This window comes from Nannospalax galili, unplaced genomic scaffold (assembly GCF_000622305.1).
Source record: "Nannospalax galili isolate Female #2095 unplaced genomic scaffold, S.galili_v1.0 scaffold78, whole genome shotgun sequence".
Taxonomy (NCBI): Eukaryota; Metazoa; Chordata; class Mammalia; order Rodentia; family Spalacidae; genus Nannospalax; species Nannospalax galili.
This window is the reverse complement of record NW_008343387.1, coordinates 2,435,036-2,459,020: the sequence shown is the minus strand read 5'-3', so window position 1 is coordinate 2,459,020 and position 23,985 is coordinate 2,435,036. Positions and strand designations below refer to the sequence as shown.

General features: G+C 37.6%; 1 protein-coding gene across 2 annotated transcripts in view; it reads left to right on the top strand.

Annotated features, from left to right (window-relative positions):
• The window catches only part of Mms22l (MMS22 like, DNA repair protein), a 150,213-nt gene that overhangs the window by 12,969 nt on the left and 113,259 nt on the right, over positions 1-23,985 (top strand). For both annotated transcript variants that reach the window (XM_017799771.2, XM_008839611.3), the window contains exons 5-8: positions 5,227-5,314; positions 5,409-5,589; positions 15,007-15,097; positions 16,827-16,957. In XM_017799771.2, the coding sequence (XP_017655260.1) occupies positions 5,227-5,314; positions 5,409-5,589; positions 15,007-15,097; positions 16,827-16,957 (491 nt within the window). The remainder of the gene's footprint in view (positions 1-5,226; positions 5,315-5,408; positions 5,590-15,006; positions 15,098-16,826; positions 16,958-23,985) is intronic.

The window sequence follows — 23,985 nt, the reverse complement described above, 5'->3', positions numbered from 1 at the left end:
TTTTGAAACAGTTTCCCTGTAGCCCCAACTGAACTCACAGATATCTGCCTGCCTCTGCCTCCCTAGTGCTGGGATTAAAGGCGTGCGCCACCATGCCCAATGCAGTTTTTTAAAAAAATTGTATTATTTTTATTTTATGAATAAAATAATAATAATGAATATTTGTGGTCGCCAGCTGTGGCTGCTCTCCTCCAGCTATGGCTGCTCTCCTGCTCTTTTAGTTCTTCCCATCAGTCATCCGGTCCAGACCCCAGGGCTGGTGAGGAGTCTGTGCCAGTGTCGCCGCATTCAGGTGCAGGAGACCAGGTTCAGTGACACAGATCTGCTTTATTGCAAGAAAGTATGGGCTTATATGAGGGTAATAGTCCAATCACAACACAGCATATGGGATCCCTTATTAGCATTGCAGACTAGTATCCTGTTATACTCTAGCAGGCCAGATGCCCCATTAGAAGCAATGCATTCCAGCATGATAGGTATGTAAGGCAAAAGGCAAAATCGGTCACAAGATATTCCACAACAAATATTTATGGGTGTATTGTCTGCATGTATGTAAAAGGCACCCATGTCATGCAGTGCCCACAGAGATTCAAAAAGAATGTCAGGTCATCTAGAACTAGAGTTACAGATGGTTGATTGAGTCAGCATGGTCTTGTGCGTGCTGTCACCATTGTTGAAAGTTCATATGAGCAAGTTCCTAGTGGCCTGAAAGCCTCTTTCCTTATGTTTATGCACTAACCCTGGCTTTTATAATCTTTCTGCCCCCTCTTCTGCAATGGTCCTTCAGCTATTGGGGGTAAGGTTTAATAAAGGAGTCCTGTCCAGGGACACACACTCTGCAGTCTTTTATTCTCCAAAACTTAGCCAGCTGTGGCCTTCTGTGTGCACTGCACTCTGTTGTTGGAGGAAGCTTCACTGGTAAGAGTTGAGGGGTGTATCATTGTTCTCTCTACCCACTGTTCTGCTGTGTTCCATGAGCCTTAGCCCTAGAGGTTCCACTGTAAATGTTTCACTTAGGATTGGGCATCTCTCAGATATAATATTCTTTATATGTGACCAGTTGTGGAACTCGGTAATAGTCTCCATCTGTTGCAAAAAGAATCTTCTTTGATGAGTGGTGTACGATATACTTGTCTGTAAATGTAAGGATCCATATTTAGCATACAGTAAGAAATTTCATTTTTCTAGAGATATGCCAGAAATAGGGTTTTCTTTAGGATCTATGACCTCTCCAGCCATGCGTATTTGGTTATATTTACAGTGCCACCCATAAGTTCCTTCCCATTGAGAGGATTTTAAGTCTAGTTAGATAACTGTTGATTACCCTCAGATAACAGTGCCACTACTGCACCAATAGAGAGGTAGTTTGCTGTGCTAGTCGTTACGTACATTCGGCTTTAGGACTGGGTTGGACTATTGCTTGATTTTCTCCCTTAGCAGCTTGCATAATATCCTCTAGAATTATGAGAGCTAGTCTTCAGGGAAAAGGCTTCTAGGTCTGTTCTAGCTATTGCTGCAAATATATCCTGTCTTCAGTAATAGGGTCTTACCTTCACATTCTGGGAGGTAATCAAGGGCTGTGGTAACAGCCTGTGTTATTTTGAGAGTCTCTTGGACTACCCTGATCCATAACTTGAAGGGAGGTTTCTCCTGTTTGGCACTGTGTTCTTGTTATATAGCCAAAAATACACTAACATTTAGATATTATATATGTTTTTCAGGGGGTTTTTGAGTTAATACATTTCCCTCTGGCTTTTTATACCACTTAAGCTTTTATTAATCTCTCCTCTCTCCTGTCTAACCTCCCATCTCCCTCCCCAGTTTAAGTGCCCCATTTTCCTTGATAATACCTGTCTCCTATTACCCCTCATCTTGAGTTCATTCTTACCCTTTACCCTCATGGTTCCTTGTACGTCCTTCCTTCTTCCCTTCTCAGTTGAATACCCCCATTTTTCCCATTTCGCCCTTGGTAATATCTGTTTCCCACTGTCCCCGTCTTTTAGGCTCTTTCTTTCCCATTACCTCCATTTCCTTTCTGTTTTCCTGGTTCCTGATATATACTCACACATAAGGGATTGCTGCAACAATCTGCAAATGAGGGAGAACATAAGTCACTTGCTTTTTTGAGTCTGTTAGTTCACTTAGTATAACAGTTCCATCCATTTACCTGCAAATCTCATCTTTTCTTACTGCTGAGTAGAATTCTGTTGTGTAAATGTACCACATTTTCATTGTCCATGTCAGTTGAGGGACATTTGGGCTGATTTTCTTCCACTCAATGGGCTTCCTCTTCACTTCCATTATTGTTTCTTTTGCTGTACAGAAGCTTTTTAGTTTAATGAAGTCCCAGTTGTTGATTTTTGAGCAACTGGTGTCTGATTTAGAAAGTCCTTTCCTACACCTATATCTTGTAGGGCATTGCCTCTTCTAGTAGTTTTCCTTTTTTGTTGTGTCTTTACCTGGTTTTGGTATTAGAGTGATACTGGCTTCATAGGAGTTTGGGAGTTCTCCCTCTGTTTCTGTCTTTTTGAATAATTTTAAAAGTATTGGTTGTAGATCTTTTTTGAATGTCTGGTAGAATTCTGCTGTAAATCCATTCAGGCCTGGACTTTTTTAGTCCAGAGGTTTCGTATTACTGTGTCAATTTCCTTATTTGTTATGACTCTGTTTAAACTGTTGATCTCTTCTTGTTTTAGCATTGGTGATTGCCATGAATTTAGAAATTCATCCATTCCTTTTTAGTTTTTCAGATTTAATAAGAGTATAGGCTTTATTGTATTCATTTATAATGTTCTGGATTTTTTTTTCTGTGTTTGTTGTGATGTTTTGCTTTCATCTCTAATTTTGTTGATTTGGATTTGCTCTTTCTTTCTTTTGGTTAACTGGGTTAAGTGTATGTTACTTTTGTTTGGCTTTTCAAAGAACCAGCTCTTAGATTCATTGATTCTTTGTACTGTTTTCTTTGTTTCTATTTCATTAATATCTACTCTGATTTTTCTTATTTCTTCTCATCTACTAGTGTGGGTCTCTCCCTCCCCTCGTGGGCCGTTGGCCACCGACCCATAAGAACAAAGGGAGCAGAAGCTACGAATGGGGTCAGGACAGCCAGTGAGCAGGATGGAAAAGACCTTCCAGGGAGTCAGATTCAGTGACAGCTCTGCTTGTTCAGTGGGAGTCAGGGAAAAGGTAGTGTGGAGGCGGCAGTCAAAGCTTCAGCTGCTAGGTGCTCACAGTGTGCTTTATTTACATGTGGTAGGGGTCCTATCATCTGGCTACAGGGCAGTGCCTGATTATCATATAGAAAAAACCTGGGGGCAGTTTTATTGCAGGTAACTATGCCAAAGGTCATGTTCCAAATAAGGCCAGGCATCTGTGCTTGGAGGCATTTTCCAGATGAGTCAGGCAGGAAGCCCCTGCTAAGAAAGGAGTCCACCCTTTTAAAGTGACCCAGAGGTTTTGTTGTATTATCTTTTTCATTTAGTTCTAGGAATACTTTTATTTCTTTTTAAAATTTCTTATTTGATCCATTCATCATTCAGGAGTGTGTTGTTTAATCTTCATGAGTTCATGTATTTGCTAGAGCTTCTTTTGCTGTTGATTTTTGTGGTATGATAGAATGCATGGAATTATTTTAATTTTTTTTTGTATTTGTTGAGGTTTGTTTTCTGTCTGAGAATGTGGTCAATTTTAGAGAAACTTATATGGGATGCCGAGTAAAAAGTATGTTCTTTGGTGCTTGGATGGAATATTCTTTAGATATCTGTTAGGTTTCTTTGATGTAAGATGCCATTTAATTCAGATGTTCTGTTTATTCTTTGTCCAGTTAACCTATCTATTTGAGATAGTGGGGCATTGAAGTCACGTACTATTACTGAGTTGGGGTTAATCTGTGTTTTATAGTCCTGTAGTACCATTTTATGAAATTGAGTGCACCAGACTTTGGTGTGCATATGTTCATGTTTTTAATATCTTATTGGTTGTTTCTTTGATTAGAATGAAATGACTTTATCTCTTCTGATTACTTTTAATTTGAAGTCTATTTTGTCAGCTATTAGAATTGGAACATCTGCTTGCCATTTGCTTGGAATTTTTTTTTTTCCCATCCTTTCACCCTAAGGTAGTGCCTGTCCTTGAAGGTGAGATGATTTTCTTGCAGAAAACAAACATACGGATTTTGTTTCTTAATCCATTCAACTAGCCTGTGTCTTTTTATTGGATAATTCTGGCCATTCAGTGTTAAAGTAACTAGGTTAAAAATGACATGTTGCAAGATTGGGAGAAAAACCGGAATTATTTAAATTCATTTGGACCTTATAAATCATATCATAAGGAATTTTTATTTCATTCTGAATATTGTATCCTTTTGTTTTTATTTGGAAGCAACAATAATTCATAGGATGGAGAGGTGGTTCAGTGGTTAAAAATACAAAAAAAAAGGGTACCACTCTTGCAGAGGACACACAGACACACACACATACACACACACACACACACACACACACACATGTAATTAAAAATAAAATCTTTTAAAAAATTTATATATAGTTTAAGTAGGAAGGTAAAAGATATGCAGAAATTTGATGGCCATTCTGTTACCAGCAGCTCAGGAGGTTATAAGGCAAATAAATAGTTTCAAGATCTGTTTGTTGTGATCTTAGTAAGATTGGTACATAAGCTATTAAGTTAAAGCATATGGAAAAAAAGAATGATATTGGTTACATGGACAGGATGAACTAGTTTGGAAAGATGCATTACTGGTTCTATCTGAATACTGTCAGGCAATAAGATCTGAGAGTTATAGGAGTTAGGCAGTTTTGTGTGCAGGGTTTGGAATACAAAGGAAAGGTGTGGGGTGTAGATCGGGTTTTGGGGGTTAGATAGCTTGTTGTTGTTGATCTTTTTTTAGACAGGATCTCCCTGTAGTCCCAGCTGGCCTGGAATTTGATGAGTAGCTATCCCCTGGAACTGGAGTTACAGATGGTTGTTAGCCACCATGTGGGTACTGGGAACTGAACCCGGCTCCTCTGCAAGAGCAGCCAGTGCTCTTAGCTGCTGAGCCATCTCTCTAGCCCATGTAATAACAGTTTTGCAGGAGTAGTCGGGACAGGAAATTTATGGTAGTGAATGGAGAAAGTTATACAATAGAGAATTGCAGTTAACAGCCTCTAAAATTTTGCTCACTCATAATTGTTTAAATTATTATTAACTGTGTCTGTTTATTTTCAGGGAAAATATCTACCCTACACTTCAAAGCAGATAATATTAGGCAGCAGTGTGTAATATTTCTCCACTATGTAAAAGTTTTCATCTTCAGGTAGGATGAGAGATTAAGTATTTATTCTTATTATGTGAATATCTATGGGCGTATTCATCCGGATCCTTGTTTATTCTACCTGATAACTTTTTAGGTGCCTGAAAGTACAAGATGCTGAGAGCCGTGATTCTCGTGTCCATCCCTATGAGGCTTTGGAGGCTCAGCTTCCCTCAGTGTTGGTTGATGAACTTCGTGGATTACTTTTCTATACTGGACGTCTGTCTGAACTTCCCAGTGTTACTGTAGGAGCATTTGTAAATCAAAACCAGATTAAGGTTTGACTTGTTTTATTTAATTTTTAAATTATCTTTTTTTTCATCTCACAAAGAATATTTATTCAAGAATGGCTTTTATTTTCTGGATATTTATCAAGTAGAGGAATACTTTGTCTAGAAGCCAAAATAAACCTTGATATACATGAGTTCTTATCTAGGTTTTGATGGATGTTTTAATTAGGCAGACTTGAAAAACTAGTTTATTTCAAGCCTTAAGGACTGAATATGTTTTTAAATTATGTATTCTTATTTTATGTATATGAATGTATGCCTGCATGTATGTAAGTATGCCCATGTCATGCAATGCCTGCAGAGGACAGAAGGGAGAGTTAGATTCCTTTGGAACTGGAGTTACAAATGGTTGTTAGCCACCATGTGGGTGCTGGGAATCGAACCCAGGTTCTCTGCAAGAGCAGTCAGTGCTCTTAACTGCTGAGCCGTCTCTCTAGCCCACAGATTGAATATTAAAGAAGGAGAACTTGCAGTATTTAACAAAAACTATACCAAAATATGATTCTTTAATAAAATAATCTTATAAAAACTTAAGGTTTTATATATTTACTGTAGTGTATCAATCTTGTTTATGAAAAGTCTTAGTTTATAGTTGGTATTTTCAGTTGAGCATGTCTTTTATTTTTAAAATTTTGTATTAGAGATGTTATTTAATAGATCTGTATATTACAGCATTTTCTTCCACTTATCTTCGTTTCTTTTTCACCAGTTAATCTGACTTCCGAGGTGTATGATTTAAGTTTTTTTGTATGATTCTCACTGGGCGTGGTGGCGCACAACTTTAATCTCAGGCCTCTGGAGGCAGAGGCAGGTGGATCTCTGTGTGATCAAGGCCAGCACTGGTCTACATAGTGACTTAGGAAGACCCTAAGAAAAAAGATTAAATTTTTTTTGGTTTTTACATTTATTTATTTTTATTTATTTATTTAGATCTTTTAGAGACAGGGTCTCCCTATAGTCTTAGTTGGTCTGGAACTGGATATGTAGACCAGGCTGGCCTCAATCTTACAGAGATCCACCTGCTTCTGCCTCCTGAGTACTGGGAATAAAGGTGTATACTATCATGCCTGGCTCCATTTTTACATTTATGGCTATAGTCATCTATTTAAAATATGTAGTGTTTTAGGAAATCTAACTTCAGTTTCTGCAAATGGAAAACTGAATAACTCTTAATCACTTGTTATTCTCAGTGATTTGACTTAACTCTTTCTCGTTCCTTCCTTTTGTCTGTTCTTCTGCCACTACTGTTAATAAGTCTGGCATTTTGTTTGTATGTCTGGTAGAGCAAGTCCATTCTCCATCACCTTTTCTAGGTGTTTCAGTAGCACCTGTTACATCACTGTATTGTTTTTTGTGTGATGGTCAGTGCTGACTAGAGAACCGTTACTGATAACCCAGTGCAGGATAGTACTTAAAAACTCTGACATCTGCGTCAGATAGAACTGGGTTTGAATGCCAATGAAGAAATTGAGAAATAAAGTTCTGTGCTTCTTTTAACACCCTTATTAAGGATGACAATTTTGCCATCACAGTAATCTGAAGTTCTCCTTTTTATAATACTTTACCTAGATACTTATCACATTAAAGAATATTTCCTAGTTAATCTAAGGCAAAATCATGAAATGTGCTTTAAAAAATATTTTAAAATATTTTATTGAGCTTTCATACATTTCATACAACAGTTTTTAATCAAATTAAGACCCCCCGCTTCCCTCCTCAAAATCTGGACCGCTTGTATTCAGCCATGCATGTTAAGTCTCCAATGTCCTTTGGTTCAGGTTCATCCACTGGAGTCTATGCAGCCTAGCTATAGATCTTGAGAAGTTCTACTCTCTCCTACCCAGCAGTAATTAGTCTCCAATAGTTCTCAGGCTAGGACCTGACCTACTCCCATTTCCCTCGCACTACTCTGGGGCTCTTGTCTGATTAAGTCAGCATGGATCTTGTGCTCAACGTCACTGTTGCCACAAGTACCTTGAGCCTTTGTTTCCTTATATTCATCAACCAACCCTGGCTCTTACAATCTCCTCCTACCCCTTCCACAATGGTCCCTGAGCCATGGGTGCGTGAGGTTTAATATAGGAGTCCTATCCAAGGACACACACTCTGCAGTCTCTTATTTTCTAAAACTTAACCACTTGTGGCCTTCTGTGTACATTGCACTCTGTTCTATTAGGAAGCTTCCCTGGTGAGAGTTGAGTAAGGGCACTGGTATTATCTTCACCCCCTGTTCCACTGTTTTGTGTGCTTTAGGTATAGAGGTTCCACTGTAGATGTGTCACTTAAGGCTGGGCATCTCTCAGAAATATATTCTCTCTGACCAGTTGTGGAACTCTGCAGTAGCCTCTTCTCTTGCAAAAAGAAGCTCCTTTGATGAGTGGTATAATGTACTTGTCTGTAAATATAAGGATCCATATTTAGCATATTGTTAGAAATTTCATTTGTCTAGTGATATGACAGAGATAGGGTTTTCTTTAGGATCTATGACCTTCTGCCATGTATATTTGACTATATTTACAGTGCCACCTGTGAGTTCCCTCCCAGTGAGAGGACTTTAAATCCAATTAGATCACTGTTGATTACCCACCAGATAACATTGCCACTATTGCACCAGCAGAGGTAGTTTGCTGTGCCAATTGTTATATTTATTCAACTTTAGGACTACACTGAACCATTGCTTGATTTTTCTCCCTTAGCAGCTTGCAGAGTATCTTCTAAAACTATGAGAGTTAGTCCTTGAGGAAAAGGCTTTCAGGTCAGCTCCTGCTCCATTGCTCCAAGTTCTATGTCTGAAGTATGACTTGTCTTCAGCAGTGAGGTCTTACCTTCCAGTTCTGGGAGATAACCAGGGGACCTGGCAATATTCTATATTATTTTGGGGAGTCTTTTGGATTACTCTGACCAACCAGAAGGGCAGTCTCTCCTGTCTGGCACCATGTTCCTTGCCATACAGCCCCCGGGCCTACACATGCACTAATGTTCAGATACTGTATGTGTATTTCTCAGGGGGCTCCCAAACCAGCACATTTCCCTCTGTCTTCCCACACTACCTATGATCCATTCATCTCTCCTCTCTCTCCCAGTCCAACCTCTCTCCTCCCTCCCAAGTCCAAGCACCCACATTATCCCCACCCTCCTGATAATACCCAGCTCCCCCATTCCTCTTCTCCTGAGTTACCTCCTCCCCTACCTCCATGGTCCCTTCCATGTCCCTCTCTCCCCACTTCCAGCCGAACACTCCAGCTACCCCCTCCAATACCTATTCCCTAATATCCCCTTCTTTCAGACTTTTTCTTTTCCTTTACCTCTGTGTTTCCTTTCCATTTTGTATGTGCTTACATGTGAGGGATTGATATGTGTTCTACAAATGAAGGAGAACATAGTCCCCTGCTTTTCTGAGTCTGTGTTACTTCACTTAGTATAATAGTCTCTAGTTCCATCCATTTACCTGCAAATTTCACAATTTCATCTTTTCTAACTGCTGAGTAGAACTCCATTGTATTAATGTACCAGATTTTCATTATCTATTCATCATTTGAGGAACATTTAGGTTGTTTCCATTTCTTAGGTATTGTGAAGAGAGCAGCAACCAACATGGATGTACAGGTATCTTTACAGGAGGATGAGTCCTTTGGGTATATGCCAAGGAGTAGTATAACCAGATAATATGGTACATTCGTTTTCAGTTTTTTAAGAGTTCTCCACACTCACTGTTTCCATAGTGGTTGCAGGAGTTTGCATTCCCACCAGCAGTGGATGAGTGTTCTTTCTCCACATCCTCACCAACACTTGGTGTCTTCTGTTCTCTTGACCTTAGCAGGCCTGACTTGGGTAGGATGGAATCTTAAAGTGGTTTTGATCTGCATTTCTCTAACTGCTAAGAATGTTGAGCACTTTTTAAGGTGTTTCTTAGTCATTTTTATTTCTTGGTTTGAAAACTTTCTCTTCAGAGCTATAGCCCTTCTTTTTATTGGGTCTTTTATTTTCTTGTTTCTTTGTATTTTAAGTTCTTTGTATATTCTAGATATCAATCCTCTGTCAAATGTGTGGAATATGATTTTTCTCCCACTCAGTGGGCTTCCTCTTCACTTCCTAGGCCGTACAGAAGCTTTGTAGCTTAATGAGATCCCATTTGATTTTTGACTTTACGATGTAGGCAACTGATAATCCGATTTAGAAAGTCCTTTCCTACACCTGTGTCTTGTAGGGTATTACCTATGTTTTCTTCTAGTAGTTTCAGAGTTTCAGGTTTTACACTGAGGTCTTTGATGCATTTGGAGTTGGCTTTTAGGCATGATGAAAGGGTCCAGTTTCATTCTTCTACAAGTGGAGATCCAGTTTAGCCAGCACCAATTGTTGAAGATGCTGTCTTTCCTCCATTGTGTGCTCTTGGCACCTTTGTCAAATATCAGATGACTGAAATTGCATGTACTCATGTTTGGGTCTTCTATGGTGTTCCATTGATCTACATATCTATTTTTGTGCCAGTACTATGCTGTTTTTATGACTATAGCTCTGTAATATAACCTTAACTCTGGTAGGGTGATTTCCCCCAGAATTGTTCTCTTTGCCCAAGATTGTTTTGGATATCTGGGATCTTCCCTGATTTTATATGAATTTTAGAATGATTTTTTTTCTACCTCTGTGAAGAATGTTGTGGGTATTTTGATTGGCATTGTGTTGAAAGCATAGACTGCTTTTGGTAAGATGGTCATTTTCACAATACTAATTCTACCAATCCATGAGCACAGTAGGTCCTTCCATCTCCTGGTGTCTTCCTCTATCTCTTTCTTTAAAGATTTGAAATTTTTGTTGTAGAGGTCTTTAATGTCTTTGATTAGGTTTATTTTTAAATATTTTTTGAGGTTATTGTGAATAGTAGGGTTTCATTGAATGCTTTTTCTGATTGCTTGTTATTGATATATAGAAAGACTACTGATTTCCTATGTTAATTTTGTAACTTGCTACCTTACTGAAAGTATTATTCATTTCTAGTAGTTTTTCTGGTAGAATTTTTGGGATAGATCATCTGCACATAGTGATAATCTTACCTCTTTTCCAATTAGTTCTCCATTAATTTCCTTCTCTTGTCTTTTGCTCTAACAAGAATTTTAAGAACTGTATTGAAAAGGAGTAGAGATAGTGGACAGCCTTGTCTAGTTCCTGATTTCCATGGGAATGCTTCCAGTTTCTCTCCATTTAGAATGATGTTGGCTGTGGGTTTGTTATATATGGCTTTAATTATGTTGAGGTATGTTCCCTCCAGTTCGATTCCCTCTAGGACTTTTAAATGAATACATTTTGGCCTTTTCTGCATCTTTTGAGATGACCATGTGATTTTTCACTTTCAGTCCATTTATGTTTTATTACATTTATTAACGTATATTGAACCATCCTGGATCTCTAGAATAAAGCAGACTTGATCATGGTGGTAGGTGATCTTTTTGATGTGTGTCTGTATGCAGTTTGACTGTATCTTGTTGAGAATCTTTGCATCTTTGTTCATTAAGAATATGGGTCTATAGTTTTATTTTTTGTTGTTGTGCCTTTACCTAGTTTTGGTATTAGAGTTATACTGGCTTCATAGACAGAGTTTGGGAGTTCTCCCACTGCTTCTATCCTTTTGAATAATTTAAGAAGTACTGATTATATATTTTCTTTAGATCTCTGGTAGAATTCTGCTGTAAATCCATCTGGGCCTGGACTTTTTTTAGTTGTGAGATTTTGTATTACTGTTCCAATTTCCTTATTTGTTACAAGTCTACTTAAGCTATTGAACTCTTCTTGGTTTAACTTTGGTGGTTTCCATGAATTCAGAGTAGAAATCCATCCATTTCTTTTAGATTTTAAAATTTAATTGAATATATGTTTTTGAAGTATCTCCTTATAATGTTCTAAATTTTTTGGTGCCTGTTGTGGTGTTTCCACTTTCATCTCTGATTTTGTTAATTTGGATTTGCTCTTTCTTTCTTTTGGTTAACTGGGTAAAGTGTTTGTCTATCTCGTTTAGCCTTTCAAAGAACCAACTCTTAGATTCCTTGATTTTTTGTATTGTTTTCTTTGTTTCTATTTCATTAATTTCTGCTCTGGTTTTTGTTATTTCTTCTTGTCTATTAGGTTTCTGGTTGGTTTGTTCTTACCTTTTCAGAGTATGGAGTTGTACTAAGTCTTTTTATGTGGTCTTTCTAATTTTTTAATATAGGTACTTAGAGCTAAAAATTTCCCTCTTAGAACTGCTTTTAAAGTGTTCCAGAAATTTTCTTGTGTTGTATTTTCATTTAGTTTCAGGAGTACTTTTTATTTCTTTCTTAATTTTTTATTTGACTCATGCATCATTCAGGAATGACGTGTTATTTAATCTCCATGAGTTCATGTAGTTACTAGAGCTTCTTTTGTTGTTGATTATAAGTTTTATTGTATTGAGGTCTGATGGAGTACATGGAATTATTTAGGTTTTTTTGTATTTGTTGTGGTTTGTTTTGTGCCCCAATATGTGATTAATTTTAGTGAAATATGCTTTGCTGCCTAGTAGAAAGTGTATTCATTGGTGCTTTGGTGTATGATTCTGTAGATGTCTGTTAGGTCCATTTAATGTCATTTAATTCAGATGTCTCTGTTTATTCTTTGTCCAGTAGACCTGTCTATTGGAGATAGTGAGGTATTAAAGTCACATACTATTACTGAGTTGGGCTTAATCTGTGTTTTATAGTCCTGTAATACTGTTTATGAAATTGGGTACACTAGAATTTGGTGCATATATGTTCATGATTATTCCTTTGATTAATAATTATTAATTATTCCTTTGATTGGAATGAAGTGAGTTTTCTTTATCTCCTCTGATTAGTTTTAATTTGAAGTCTGTTTTGTCAGAATTTAGAATTGGAACACCTGCTTGCTTCTTAGTGCCATTTGCTTAGAATATATATATATATATATTTTTATCCTTTCATGCTAAGGTAGTGTCTATCCTTCAAGTTGAGATGAGTTTCTTGAAGACAACAGACAGATGGATTTTCTTTCTTAATCCATTCTACTAGTCTGTGCGTTTTGGCCAGAGTATTGAGGTCATTGATATTTTGAGTTAATATTAAAGGATGGTAACTGTCATTTAATTGGTTTGTGTTCTTGTTCCTATTTTGTGTTTCCATAATTATATGTTCATTTGTTTTCTCTTTCTGTGACTTGTTGGGTGTATCCATTCCTATCATCGGTCTTTTGTATTGCTTCGAGTATTCTCTGTTGGACTGGTTTGGTGGACATCAATTCTTTCAGCCTTTTCATGTGATGGAAAATTTTCCATTCCCCTTCAACTATTATAGATAGTTTTGCTGAATAAAGTATTTGCAGTTGGCATCCATGGTCATTTAGATCTGGGAATACTTTGTTCCAGACAGACATTTCTGACTTTCATAGTTTGCATTGAAAAGTCAGCTGTAATTCTAATGGGTTTCCTTTATAGGTAACTGTCGTTTTCCTTTATCAGCTTTCAGTACCTTGTCTATGGCTTGGAGAGTTTCTGTTCTGGTCATGTCTAATGGTATTCTGTGTGCTTCTTGAGTCTGTATAGGTATGTCTTTCCTTAATTTAGGGACGTTTTCTTCTATAATTGTGTTGACGATCTGGTTAATGCCATTGACCTGAGATTCTCCTTCTTGTATGTCTATGGTGTCCCACATTTCATGTGTATTCCATTCCTGTATTTAGTCTTTGCTTGAGGAATCTAGTTCTTCAACTTCGTCATCCAGTCTTGATATTTTGTTTTCTCTTTCATTCATTCTACCTGTGAGGCTTTCTCCAGTTGTTTCAAAGTGACTTACACTGAGGTTTTCAATTCCATCTTCATTTTGGTTTGGTTTTTCTTCAATATTTCTATCTCTTGTGAATTCCTTTTTCAAGTTCTGAATTGTTTTTGTGATTTTGTTCAGCTGCATATTTATATTTTCTGCGCTTCCATCACAAATTTATGTCTATCCTCTTTGAGTTCTTTGAGTTGTTTTTTGTTTAAGTTCTTTGATTATGTTTATAATTGTTCCCTTAAATTCTGCATCATGAAGTTCCTCAGGGTAATTCTCATTGAAGTACACTTCTGTAGAACTAGTGGATTTTGTTGGGGACATATTCTCTTGTTTTTTCATATTATGTATGTTTTGTATTGCTGTTTGGGCATATTAATCTTTTGTCTGATGGGAAATTCTATTCTTCCTCCTTTTGATTTTTGGTTCTGTTTATATTGTTGATGTAGCTGGGTTGCTTTTTGCTCAAGTATGACTGGGTTGTTGGTGTGTGCTTCTGGTTCTCACAGGATATTAGGTTATTCTTGGTAGTAGGCAGGTCACAATAGTAGGTAGGAAAGGTGAAGGCTGGTCTCAGGAATCCAAGGCAAGATGAGGTTGGGGACAGCTTCTGGAGGGGCTATCCATATAGGCAGGGAAGAAGATTGGTCTTGGGACTCCAAGACAAATTGGGGGTGGGGACAGCAGGGTAGAAGCCTGGTCTCAGGAGTCCAAAGGCAAGTTGTGGTGGGGACAGCCTGTGAAGGATCTGACAAACTAGACTGGAAAATATGAGCTGATCTGAGTGCAGGGGATCAGGATGCAGTGGGTGGTTCTGGACTAAGAGGGTAGTCCAGAGGTCTGAGGCACAAAGAGCAAAAGTCGGCCTGTGCCCAGGGATGAAAGGGGGCAGGATGTGGGGTGGTTGGGGAAGCTGGAGTTGCTCAGGCTGTAGGAGAATCAAGGGACAGTGTGTGGGATCACAGACTACCAGAGAAGAAGGTTGGTCTTGGGAATCAAAGCAAGTTGGGGTTAGGGACAGCAGGGTAGAAGGCTGGTCTCAGGAGTCCGAAGGCGGGGTGGGGTGGGGACAGCCTGTGAAGGATCTAACAACCTAGACTGAGATATTGAGCTGGTCTAGGTACAGGGGATCAGAACGCAGTGGGTGGTTCTGGACTAAGAGGGTAGTCCAGAGGTCTGAAGCACATAGAACAAAAGCCGGCCTGTTCCCAGGAATAGAAGGGGAACAGGGTGTCTAATTTAAAAAATATTTTACTGCCTTACATCTTCAGTATAGAACCAGAGGTTAGTTGGAAGTGCACTCACTGTATAAGTCTATTCAACAGTCTCAAAATGTGTCTTTCTTAAACCAATAAATAAACATATATCCTGCTTTCAAAAATCTCCAGTGAAAGAATCTTCTAATCATCAAGACAGGTTTTCTCTGCGCTTTTGAATAATGGTAGGTTAATTGATTCTTTATCTTGTATTCAAGGAGGAGATTTTTCTTTTTTTCTTTTTTTCTTTTTTTTTTTGTCTTTTGTTTTGAGGCAGGGTCTCCCTGTAGCCCCAGCTGTCCTGGAACTCACTATGCAAAGTATGAATTCTTAATCGTAGTTAATGTCATCCACAGCTCTTCCCACCATCGTGGCATTTGTTACATCTCCACTTAGATATCCATTGGCTGGTGCTAGAAGTTCTTCACGTGCTGAGTGAAAAACTGAGTAAGTTTATGGATTTCTGATTTATAGTCTTTTTAAAAAATATAAACCTTTATTGCTTTTTAAAATTAAACAACTCAGCTGGATATATTGGCATACAAGTTATAATTGCAGCACTTAGGGGCTGAGGTAGGAGGCTCACGAGTTTGAGGCCAGTCTGAGCTATATAATGAGACCCTGTTCTAAAGAAAAGGAAAAAAAAAGTATATTTAGTTATAAATACTTAACAATTTAGAAAATCAGAAGTAGGTAAGAAATAATTTTTACTCCTTTTCTCCAGAGGGTTGTACCCCTCAGCCCTGCCCCCGAGTTGGAACTATATAGCTTGGCCAATTGAAAGGGACCTTGATCTGTTAGTATCTATATATTTGTTTCTGTTTCTCAGTACAAATAGCGTGTACTTTTCAGTATTGTTTTTCATATAGCAGATTTTGTATGTGTATGTTTTGCATATGTTGCAGTGTGTGTGGACGCCAAAGATCGACATTGGGTGTCCTTCTGTATCAACTTTCCACTTTATTTTTTTGAGACAAGATCTCTCTCTGAATCTGGAGTTTGTGGTCTCAGTTAAACTGACTGACCAGCAAGTCCTTAAGATCCTGTTCCTCCAGTACTGGGGTTACAGAGGCATGCTGCCACACCTGGCTTTTATGTGGGTGCTGGGGACCAGAACTCAGATTTTCATGCCTGTGCAGCAAGCACTTTGCCTCCTGAGACATCTTCTCAATCCTCATTTACCAGTTTTTTAGAAATCTGTTTGTGATAGTCCATGTAGTTCTGTTTTTCATTTAAGGGCTACATCTTAAAGACCTACTGCACTTTGTTTAATTGCGTGTGTTTGTTTATTTTAATGTTTCACTGAACACATATACATACACATTAATTGGTGTACACATTCTTTAAAATATAGTCTTAGAAGTGGAATGGGTCATTGATGTCCTAACGTTTATTTTAGAGAGTGTGCCTTGACTTCATATTCTTATAAGTAATGGATATTAGTTTTTGCTTTTTTATTAATTGTTTGCTCGTTTTCTTTTGCAAATCTTCCGGTTTTGTTTTTGCTTTTATTTTTAGAACTTTATATATATTATGAATAGGACTCTTTATTTTGTGTACTGTTAGTTTTTTGATCTTGCTTCTGGCATCTTAGGTTCCAGAGATATCTATATGTCAATACCTGTTGTTTAATTACTTAATGAGTATGTGTGTTGCGTGCATGTGTATATGTATATATACAAACATACAGAAGTATAATCAGATGTATAATTTCATCTCATGCTGACTATACATCATATATTTAGAACAATGTACAAGTAGATATGCTGTGATATATGTGCAAATTTTGGTTATCTTTTTATATTGATTTGCTCAGTTTTATGCCACAAAACCATTGCATGTGGTCAGTATATCAGCCTCAGTTAAAAGAATAATGCTGTAGATGCTTTGTTGCTTAGAATTGTGAGAATTTTTTAATATTTTTATTTTACAGTAATGTGGTTCATTAATGATTTTCAAAGATGGCTTCATTAGTACAAGACTTTACTAAACTGTATATAGAATTGGAAGGTTTTTAGCAAATATCTTTGAAAAGAAGCTGTTCTCAAATTTTAACTTTTTTTGCAAAAAAAATTTTAAACTTTCACTTTGATACAATTTGAAGGAGTATAATAATTTTATCCTAGTGAGAATTTGTAAAATCTGAGGTTTTCAAACATTTTATTTTATTTTTCAGAACAAGTTGTGTATAGTCATCAGTTTATCAGTCCAGCAGGTGACATTTTAACCAATGTCAGCCTATTTGAAGAACATTGTGAAAACCTTTTTTGTGACTTAATAAGCCTGTCACTCAACAGATATGGCAAGGTAATGTTTTAAGCATAATTTATTTTTTGGATACTTGATAGCAATAGTCCTTAATACATGTGATTCAGTCTACAAGAATTTAAAATATTTTGCTTGAAAATGTTCCTTGGTGTTTTTTTTTATTATTGTTGTTTTTTGTTTTGTTGTTTGTTGCTACTATCTGGGAGCTGAAATGGAGAATAATTTTGCTATAAACAGTAAGCTGAAATTCATTATTTTAAATTTGATTTTAAACTGGTACTTTCAAATTTAAAGTGAGGATATGTTAATGATGTAACATATTTTGATAAGTACAAATATTTTGTAATGCTTATATCAGGTTAAGTATCTCTCTCAAATCTTTCTCATTGTGACAGAAATATTCAGAATATTTTGTTCCAGCTCTTCAAATGATCAGCATGTAATTGTTGTCTATACTTAGTGTGTGCAGTAGCGTACTAGAACTTCTCATTCCTGTTCAACTGCAACTTGAAACATACTGATCAGCCTTTCTTTATCCCTCATCCCACCTTCACTCCCCACTCTATGTTAACTACATTGTATTGTCAGTTTTCATGAGATAATGTTTTAAGATTCCACATGTGAGAGATATCATATAGTACTTTCTTCTGTACCTGACTTATATTAACATCCATTTCCATCTCTTTTGTCCCAAATCACAGAATTTTATGCCTTTTTATAAATAGTTGAGTAGTATTTATTATGACTACTTTATCTGTATGCTAATGAATTCTTAGTTTATTTCTACTTCTTGACTGCTATGATTAGTGATACAATGTAGATAGGAGTACAGATATCTCTTCTATTGACTGATACCATTTCCTGTTTATACATACTCAGGAGTATGGCTACATACTCAGGATTCCTGGATCATATGGCAGGTTAGTTTTTTTTTTTTTAAACTTTGAGGAACTTTTGTATATTTACCACAGTAGCTGTACTAACTGACATTACATTGAATAGTGTGCAGGGCTTCCCTTTTTTCTACATCCTTGATAGTACTTGTTACCTTTAGTCTTTTGTTGTTGTTGATTTTAAGTTTATATTTTTTTGAGACAGGGTCTCACTGTTTAGCCCTGGCTGGCCTGGAACTCATGGAAATCTTCCTACCTCTGCCTCTGCCCCTGCCTCCTGAGTGCTGGGATTAAAGATGTGTGCCACCACACCTAGCCTAGTTTTTTTAATAATAAATATTTTTACTCATGTGAGGCATTGTCAACGAGTTTTTTTCAATATTTTTTATTTTTTGAGAATTTTGTACATGAGTATTATGTGTGCATCATTTTTGCCCTCCTAGTCTCCTTTCTGACTCCCTTGTATCTTCTTGTCCTCCTCTTGATTATTATTATTATTACACACACATACATTTATAAATATACATATATAATGCACTGAATCCATTTAGTGGTGCTTGTGGGTACATGCGTTTAGTGCTGGCCACTTGGGATTAAATAACCTATCAGTGTGCTTGTTGCTGAAGAAAACTGATTCTTCCTCCCTCAGCATCTATTGATTGTCTGTAGCTCCTCTTCTAGAGGTGTCACCCTATGACATTTTCCCCATCCACATTGGCATATCAACTCATTTTGTAATTATGTAGGCCTTGTTAAGCAACCATACTGTGGGAATTTCCTGGGTACATCATCATATCATGTCTAGAATGTATTATCTAGCAGTAGGCATCCTTCCTCTGGTTCCTCAGTCTTTCTGCCTCCTCTTCCAGAATGTTCCTTGAGCCATAAGTGTAGAGGTTGTATTATAGATGTATCAGTTAGGGCTATGCACCCCATAGTCACTTATTCTCTGCATTTTGACCAGTTGTAGAATTTTGTAATAGTCTCCATTGGTTGTTTTAAAAAAATAGTTTCTTTGATGAGTAGTGAGAGCTATATTTGCCTGTGAATATAATGACAAATATTAAGAAATTACATAGTATGCATTGGTCTAGGAAAGTGGGAGTAGTTTGTTCTCTTTGGGATCTATGATCTCTCCAAACATATATACTTGGCAATGTTTACAGTACCATGGATTGATTTCTCCTATTGAGTGGACCTTAAGTTCAATTAGATAGCTGTTGATTACCCCCAAGATAGAGCAGTCATTATTACACCAATAGAGATATTTTGCTGACCCAGTCCTTGTTGTGGTTCATAGCCTTTGCAGCTGCATAGGACCGTTGATTGGTTTCCCAACTTGGCAGCTTGCATAGTATCTTCTGATACCATGAGAGCTAGTCTTTGGGGAGGAGGCTTCCAGGTCAGTCAGCTCAGTTGCTGCAAGTCCTGTGTTGTAAGTATGTCCTGTTTTCAACAATAGGGTCTTACCTTCAAGTTCTGGAAGACAATAAAGGCCTGTGGCAATAGTGTGTATTATTTTGGGATTCTCTTGGACTACAATGACCAACAACTGAAGGAAATGTTTTTGGGAGGTTGTCTTTAATGATGTCTGTACTGTTCTGGCCTCTTTTCTCTCTGCCCTTTCCCGACTCCCCACCCCCTAATCTGGAGGTGAGCAGTTTTACTTCCTCACACCCTCTGACCTTCAGAATATTCTGTCATGCCAAAAAATGAGGCATGCTGACTGGAATTTTGTCTTTGGTATTATGTCATAGTGACAAAATAAGCAAAATTACTGCCATTGAACATTTACTCATGTATTGACCACTTGTATGCCTTTTTCTAGAAATGTTTTCTAATGTGTGTTGTGATTTTTTAATGGGTCTGTTTCTAGGAATTTTGAGTTAAATTTTATTTTAAGAATTGTTCCTCCCATCTTGTCAAGAACAGTTAAATGGAACCAAAATGTTTACAAAAAGAACTGGAAGTTTGGAAGTTTAACTTCTGCTCAAACGGGAGAGACTAGGCATTTTTGTTGTAAGTGTTACAATAAATGAATACTTAACTAAAGTTACTTGACAGATTTAAAGAAATATTGTGCTGGCTTTTTTCTGTTTTTTTTTTTTTTTTTAACTTTTAAAAGAAGCTTTATTGACAATTTCAAACACGCATATAAGGTGTTTTGATCAAATCCATCCCACTCCCTCCCCTGAAACACCTCCCATATTTTCTAATCACTTTTATCTGACAACTTCGTGTACTTTCTTTTTTTCTTTCTTTCTTCTTTCTTTTCAGTGGGGCGTTTTGCTACTCTAACATTCCCACTCTGAAGAGGTAACCTTAAAATCTTTTAGGGATTAAACAAGAGCTTTTGTCATTTTTGGCGTTTGAACAGAGTACGTTGCTAAGAGGCCCAAGGACATTTTGATTTTTGGCCAAGCAACTGGCTACTTTTCTTTGGGGCCTTTTTACCCTAATTGCTTAGCCAATTCCTACTTGCTATTCTTATCACACCATCCTCTGCAGAGGTTACCCAAATTGCCAAAAGGGAATAAGGATGCAGACCGCTCTGGCTTCTTCCATGCTGAACAGGGATGCAGGGTGAGGCAATTGGAGCACCCCTTCAGTGAGTCTATGTAAAAGGCTCCCAAATTACGTAGCTCTTATCTCCAAGGGGAAAAGAAAGCCCTTGAATCCTGAATAGGAGGTGTGAAGGAAAAGTAAAGGCAAGAGTAATTAGCATTATAAGTTCTAGACAGGGAATTAGAAAAAACTCAGAACAGGGCAATTTTCAAATGTTCATTTGAGAGTCCATTGGAATTTCTTGACAAGGGCTTCCAAAAGCATCCCTCTATTGGGTTCCTCCTCATTTTTCTTTTGTCTTCCAAGATTGAACTCTAGAATGATGGACTCAGGATTTCCTTTCAGGTATTTTGATAGCTGTTGCAGTGGTTAGAAACAGTATCAGTTTCCTCTCAAAGGCTTCTAGATAGGGGGAGAAGACAAATTTATCCATGATTTTAGAACTATAGCTGGTTTTCTCCCTTAGCTACAGGTGGGCACTACTGTATTGGAGACCCAGATTTGAAGTCTTAGATCTGAGCAGCACTTTATGGTTAGGAACAAAATCATCAATGAGAAATAATTGTCTAAATAACTTCTTATATAGACTTAAGCCTAATGTCTGGGAAGTGTATTCCCTTGAACTCTTAAAGAAGTATACTGATGACTTTAGTCTTTGACTATACTTTCCTTCATCACTTGCTTAGGCTTTCTCATTTTTTCTATTTTGGAAAATATCTCCATTTCCATGTCCTTTTAGACATCTTTTACACTCTTATTTTCTTTCTTTCTTATTTTTTATTAATTATGAGACTTAATAGCATTAACAAATTTTCCATCAGTTGTGAAACTTCTTTTCCTGGGGATGCTAAGCAATGCTGCGCTTTTAAGGTTCTAGTGTCAAGCCAGTGTTTCATTAAAGGTTTACTGGGGAACCAATGTATTTATTGAGCTTATTTACCAAGATAACTGAGGGGTTGCTGAGGTGTATCTATGACCTGAGGGTATGCACACTGGATAGCCTTTATCCAGCATGGGTCATGCCTTCTCTTCCTAGCCTTCCCCAGATTGTATACTTTAGCCCTCCCCAAATCCAGGAGGCCATGTGTGATTAGAGTCAAATTATATACACTTGGCTGGGAAGAGTGGTTAGGTACTCTAGTAAGGGTCCAGTGACACCGCTTGGCTGTCCTTTAATGAAGGAGCACAACCGTCAGCAAGCTCTATTGTGACAATGTTTAGGGATCAGGCTCAGCTGAAGTTGTGATGATGGTAGTTATTTCATGCAGAAGGGACTGCTGCATAGCATCATCTTATTAAAAGGACCTGGAATTTAAAAGGATTTGGTGCTAGGACCCACATACGAGGGATAACATACATCGTTTGTTTTTCGGGGTCTGTCTTCTCTTAGTATAACAATTTCTAGGTCCATCCATTTACCTGCAAATTTCATTATTTCATCTTTCTTTACTGTTGAATAGAACTCCATTGTATAAATATATCATGTTTTTGTTAACCACTCGTCAGCTGAGGTGTATTTAGGTTGCTTCCATCTCTTAGCTATTGTGAAAAGAGCAGCAACAAAAATGGTTGTACAAGTGTCTCTACAATAGGATGGGTTCTTTGGGTACATGCCAAGGAGTTGCATAATCGGTTCATATGACAGGTTCATTTTTAGTTTTTTAAGAGTTCTCCACACTGTTTTCCATAGGGGTTACATGAATTTGCAATTCCACCAGCAGTGAATGAGCGTTCCCCTTTCTCCACATCCTTGCCAGGACTTGGTATCATTTGTTCTCTTGATCCTAGCCAGTCTGATTGGGGTAAGGTGATACCTTAGGGTCGCTTTAATTTGCATTTCCTTAATTACTAAGAATGTTGAACACTTTTTGAGATGTTTCTTAGCCATCATTATTTCTTCCTCTGAGAACTCTCTGCTTAGATCTTTAGCCCATCTTTTAATTTGGTCATTTGTTTTCTTGGTTCTTTGTTTTTTGAGTTCTTTATATATTCTGGATGTTAAACCTCTGTCGAATGTTTCACTGGTGAAGATTTTTTTCCCACTCTGTGGGTTTTCTCTTCACTTTCTTGATTCTTTTGCTGATTTTTTCTTTTAGCTTTTTAGTTTAATGAGGTGTCCCACTTGTTGATTGTTGACCTTAATTCCTCAGCAACTTCTGTCTGATTTAGAAAATCCTTTCCTACACCTATATCTTGTAAGTTATGTGAGTGGTACAGTTCTTCAACTTAATCCTTCAGTGTTGATATTTTGTTTGCCATTTCATTCATTCTAGTGGTGAGGCTTTCCCCTGTTGTTTCAAGTTGAGTTACTGAGTTTCCACTTCATTTCTGCCTGAATTTTCTTCAGTGTGTCTATCTCTTTCGTGAATTCATTCAGAAGTTTATCCCTATCTTTTAGTTCTTTGATTTGTTTGTTTGTGTGTTCTTTAAAGGAATTCGTTGAATTCCTTGATCTTGTTTTTGACTTCTTTTCAATTCAGTGTCCTAGGTTTTCTCTAGGGCGTTCTCCTTGTTGAATTTTTGTAGAGGACTGGTTGAGTTTGGTGGGGAAATAGTGTTTTGGCTTTCCATTTTATTATTCTTTCGTTGTGATTTTGGCATGTGAATTTCTTTTGTTGTTTATGATTCTGATAGGAGAATTAAGTTGAAGTATGCTTCTGTTTGTATGATTGGGTGCCCTGGTCCTTTCCTTATTGGTTATGTAAGGGTTGTTTCAGTTTCTCTCAGGTTTTATTTTGGAGGGAACTGATGGTTTTAGATCAGCTGTTCAGGAGCACCCACAGAAGCCCAAGTCTGGTTCCAGTCAGGTACACTCAGGCTTCCTTCTAAGGTTTGGACCCCTATTAGCAGGAACACAGAGAAAATTTGGGGAATTCCCTAAGGGTGCGGGGTTAGGGGATTTTGAGACTCTCAGTTGGTCTGCTGTGTTCTCAGCCCCTATGTCAGAGGGAGGCCAGAGCCTGGCAGTCTCTGGTGGTATGCTGAGATGCTGGCTTTTTTCATAAAAGGTCCATAATCATTGGTAAGTTGTGGTTTTACTAAATTAAATTCCATTTATCATGTAGTGCTTGTTGGAGGCAGTGACTTAAAGATGCTACAGCACAATTTCATTTTCAAGTAGCAGAAGTTGGAGCTGGAGAGATGGCTCAGAGATGAAGAGCAGTGGCTGCTCTTGAATTCAAGTTCGAGTCCCAGCATCTACATTTTAGCTAATAACTATCTGTAACTACAGTTCCAGGGGTATCTGATGCCCTCTTCTGACAAACGTGGGCATTACATGATGCAGTTACATATATGCAGGCAGTACACTCATACACATAAAATAAAAATAAGCTGGAGAGATGGCTCAGAGATGAAGAGCAGTGGCTGCTCTTGAATTCAAGTTCGAGTCCCAGCATCTACATTTTAGCTAATAACTATCTGTAACTACAGTTCCAGGGGTATCTGATGCCCTCTTCTGACAAACGTGGGCATTACATGATGCAGTTACATATATGCAGGCAGTACACTCATACACATAAAATAAAAATAATACAGCCTGGTCTACATAGTGAGTTCCAGGACAGCTGGGGCTACAGGGAGACCCTGTCTCAAAAAGACCAAAAAATA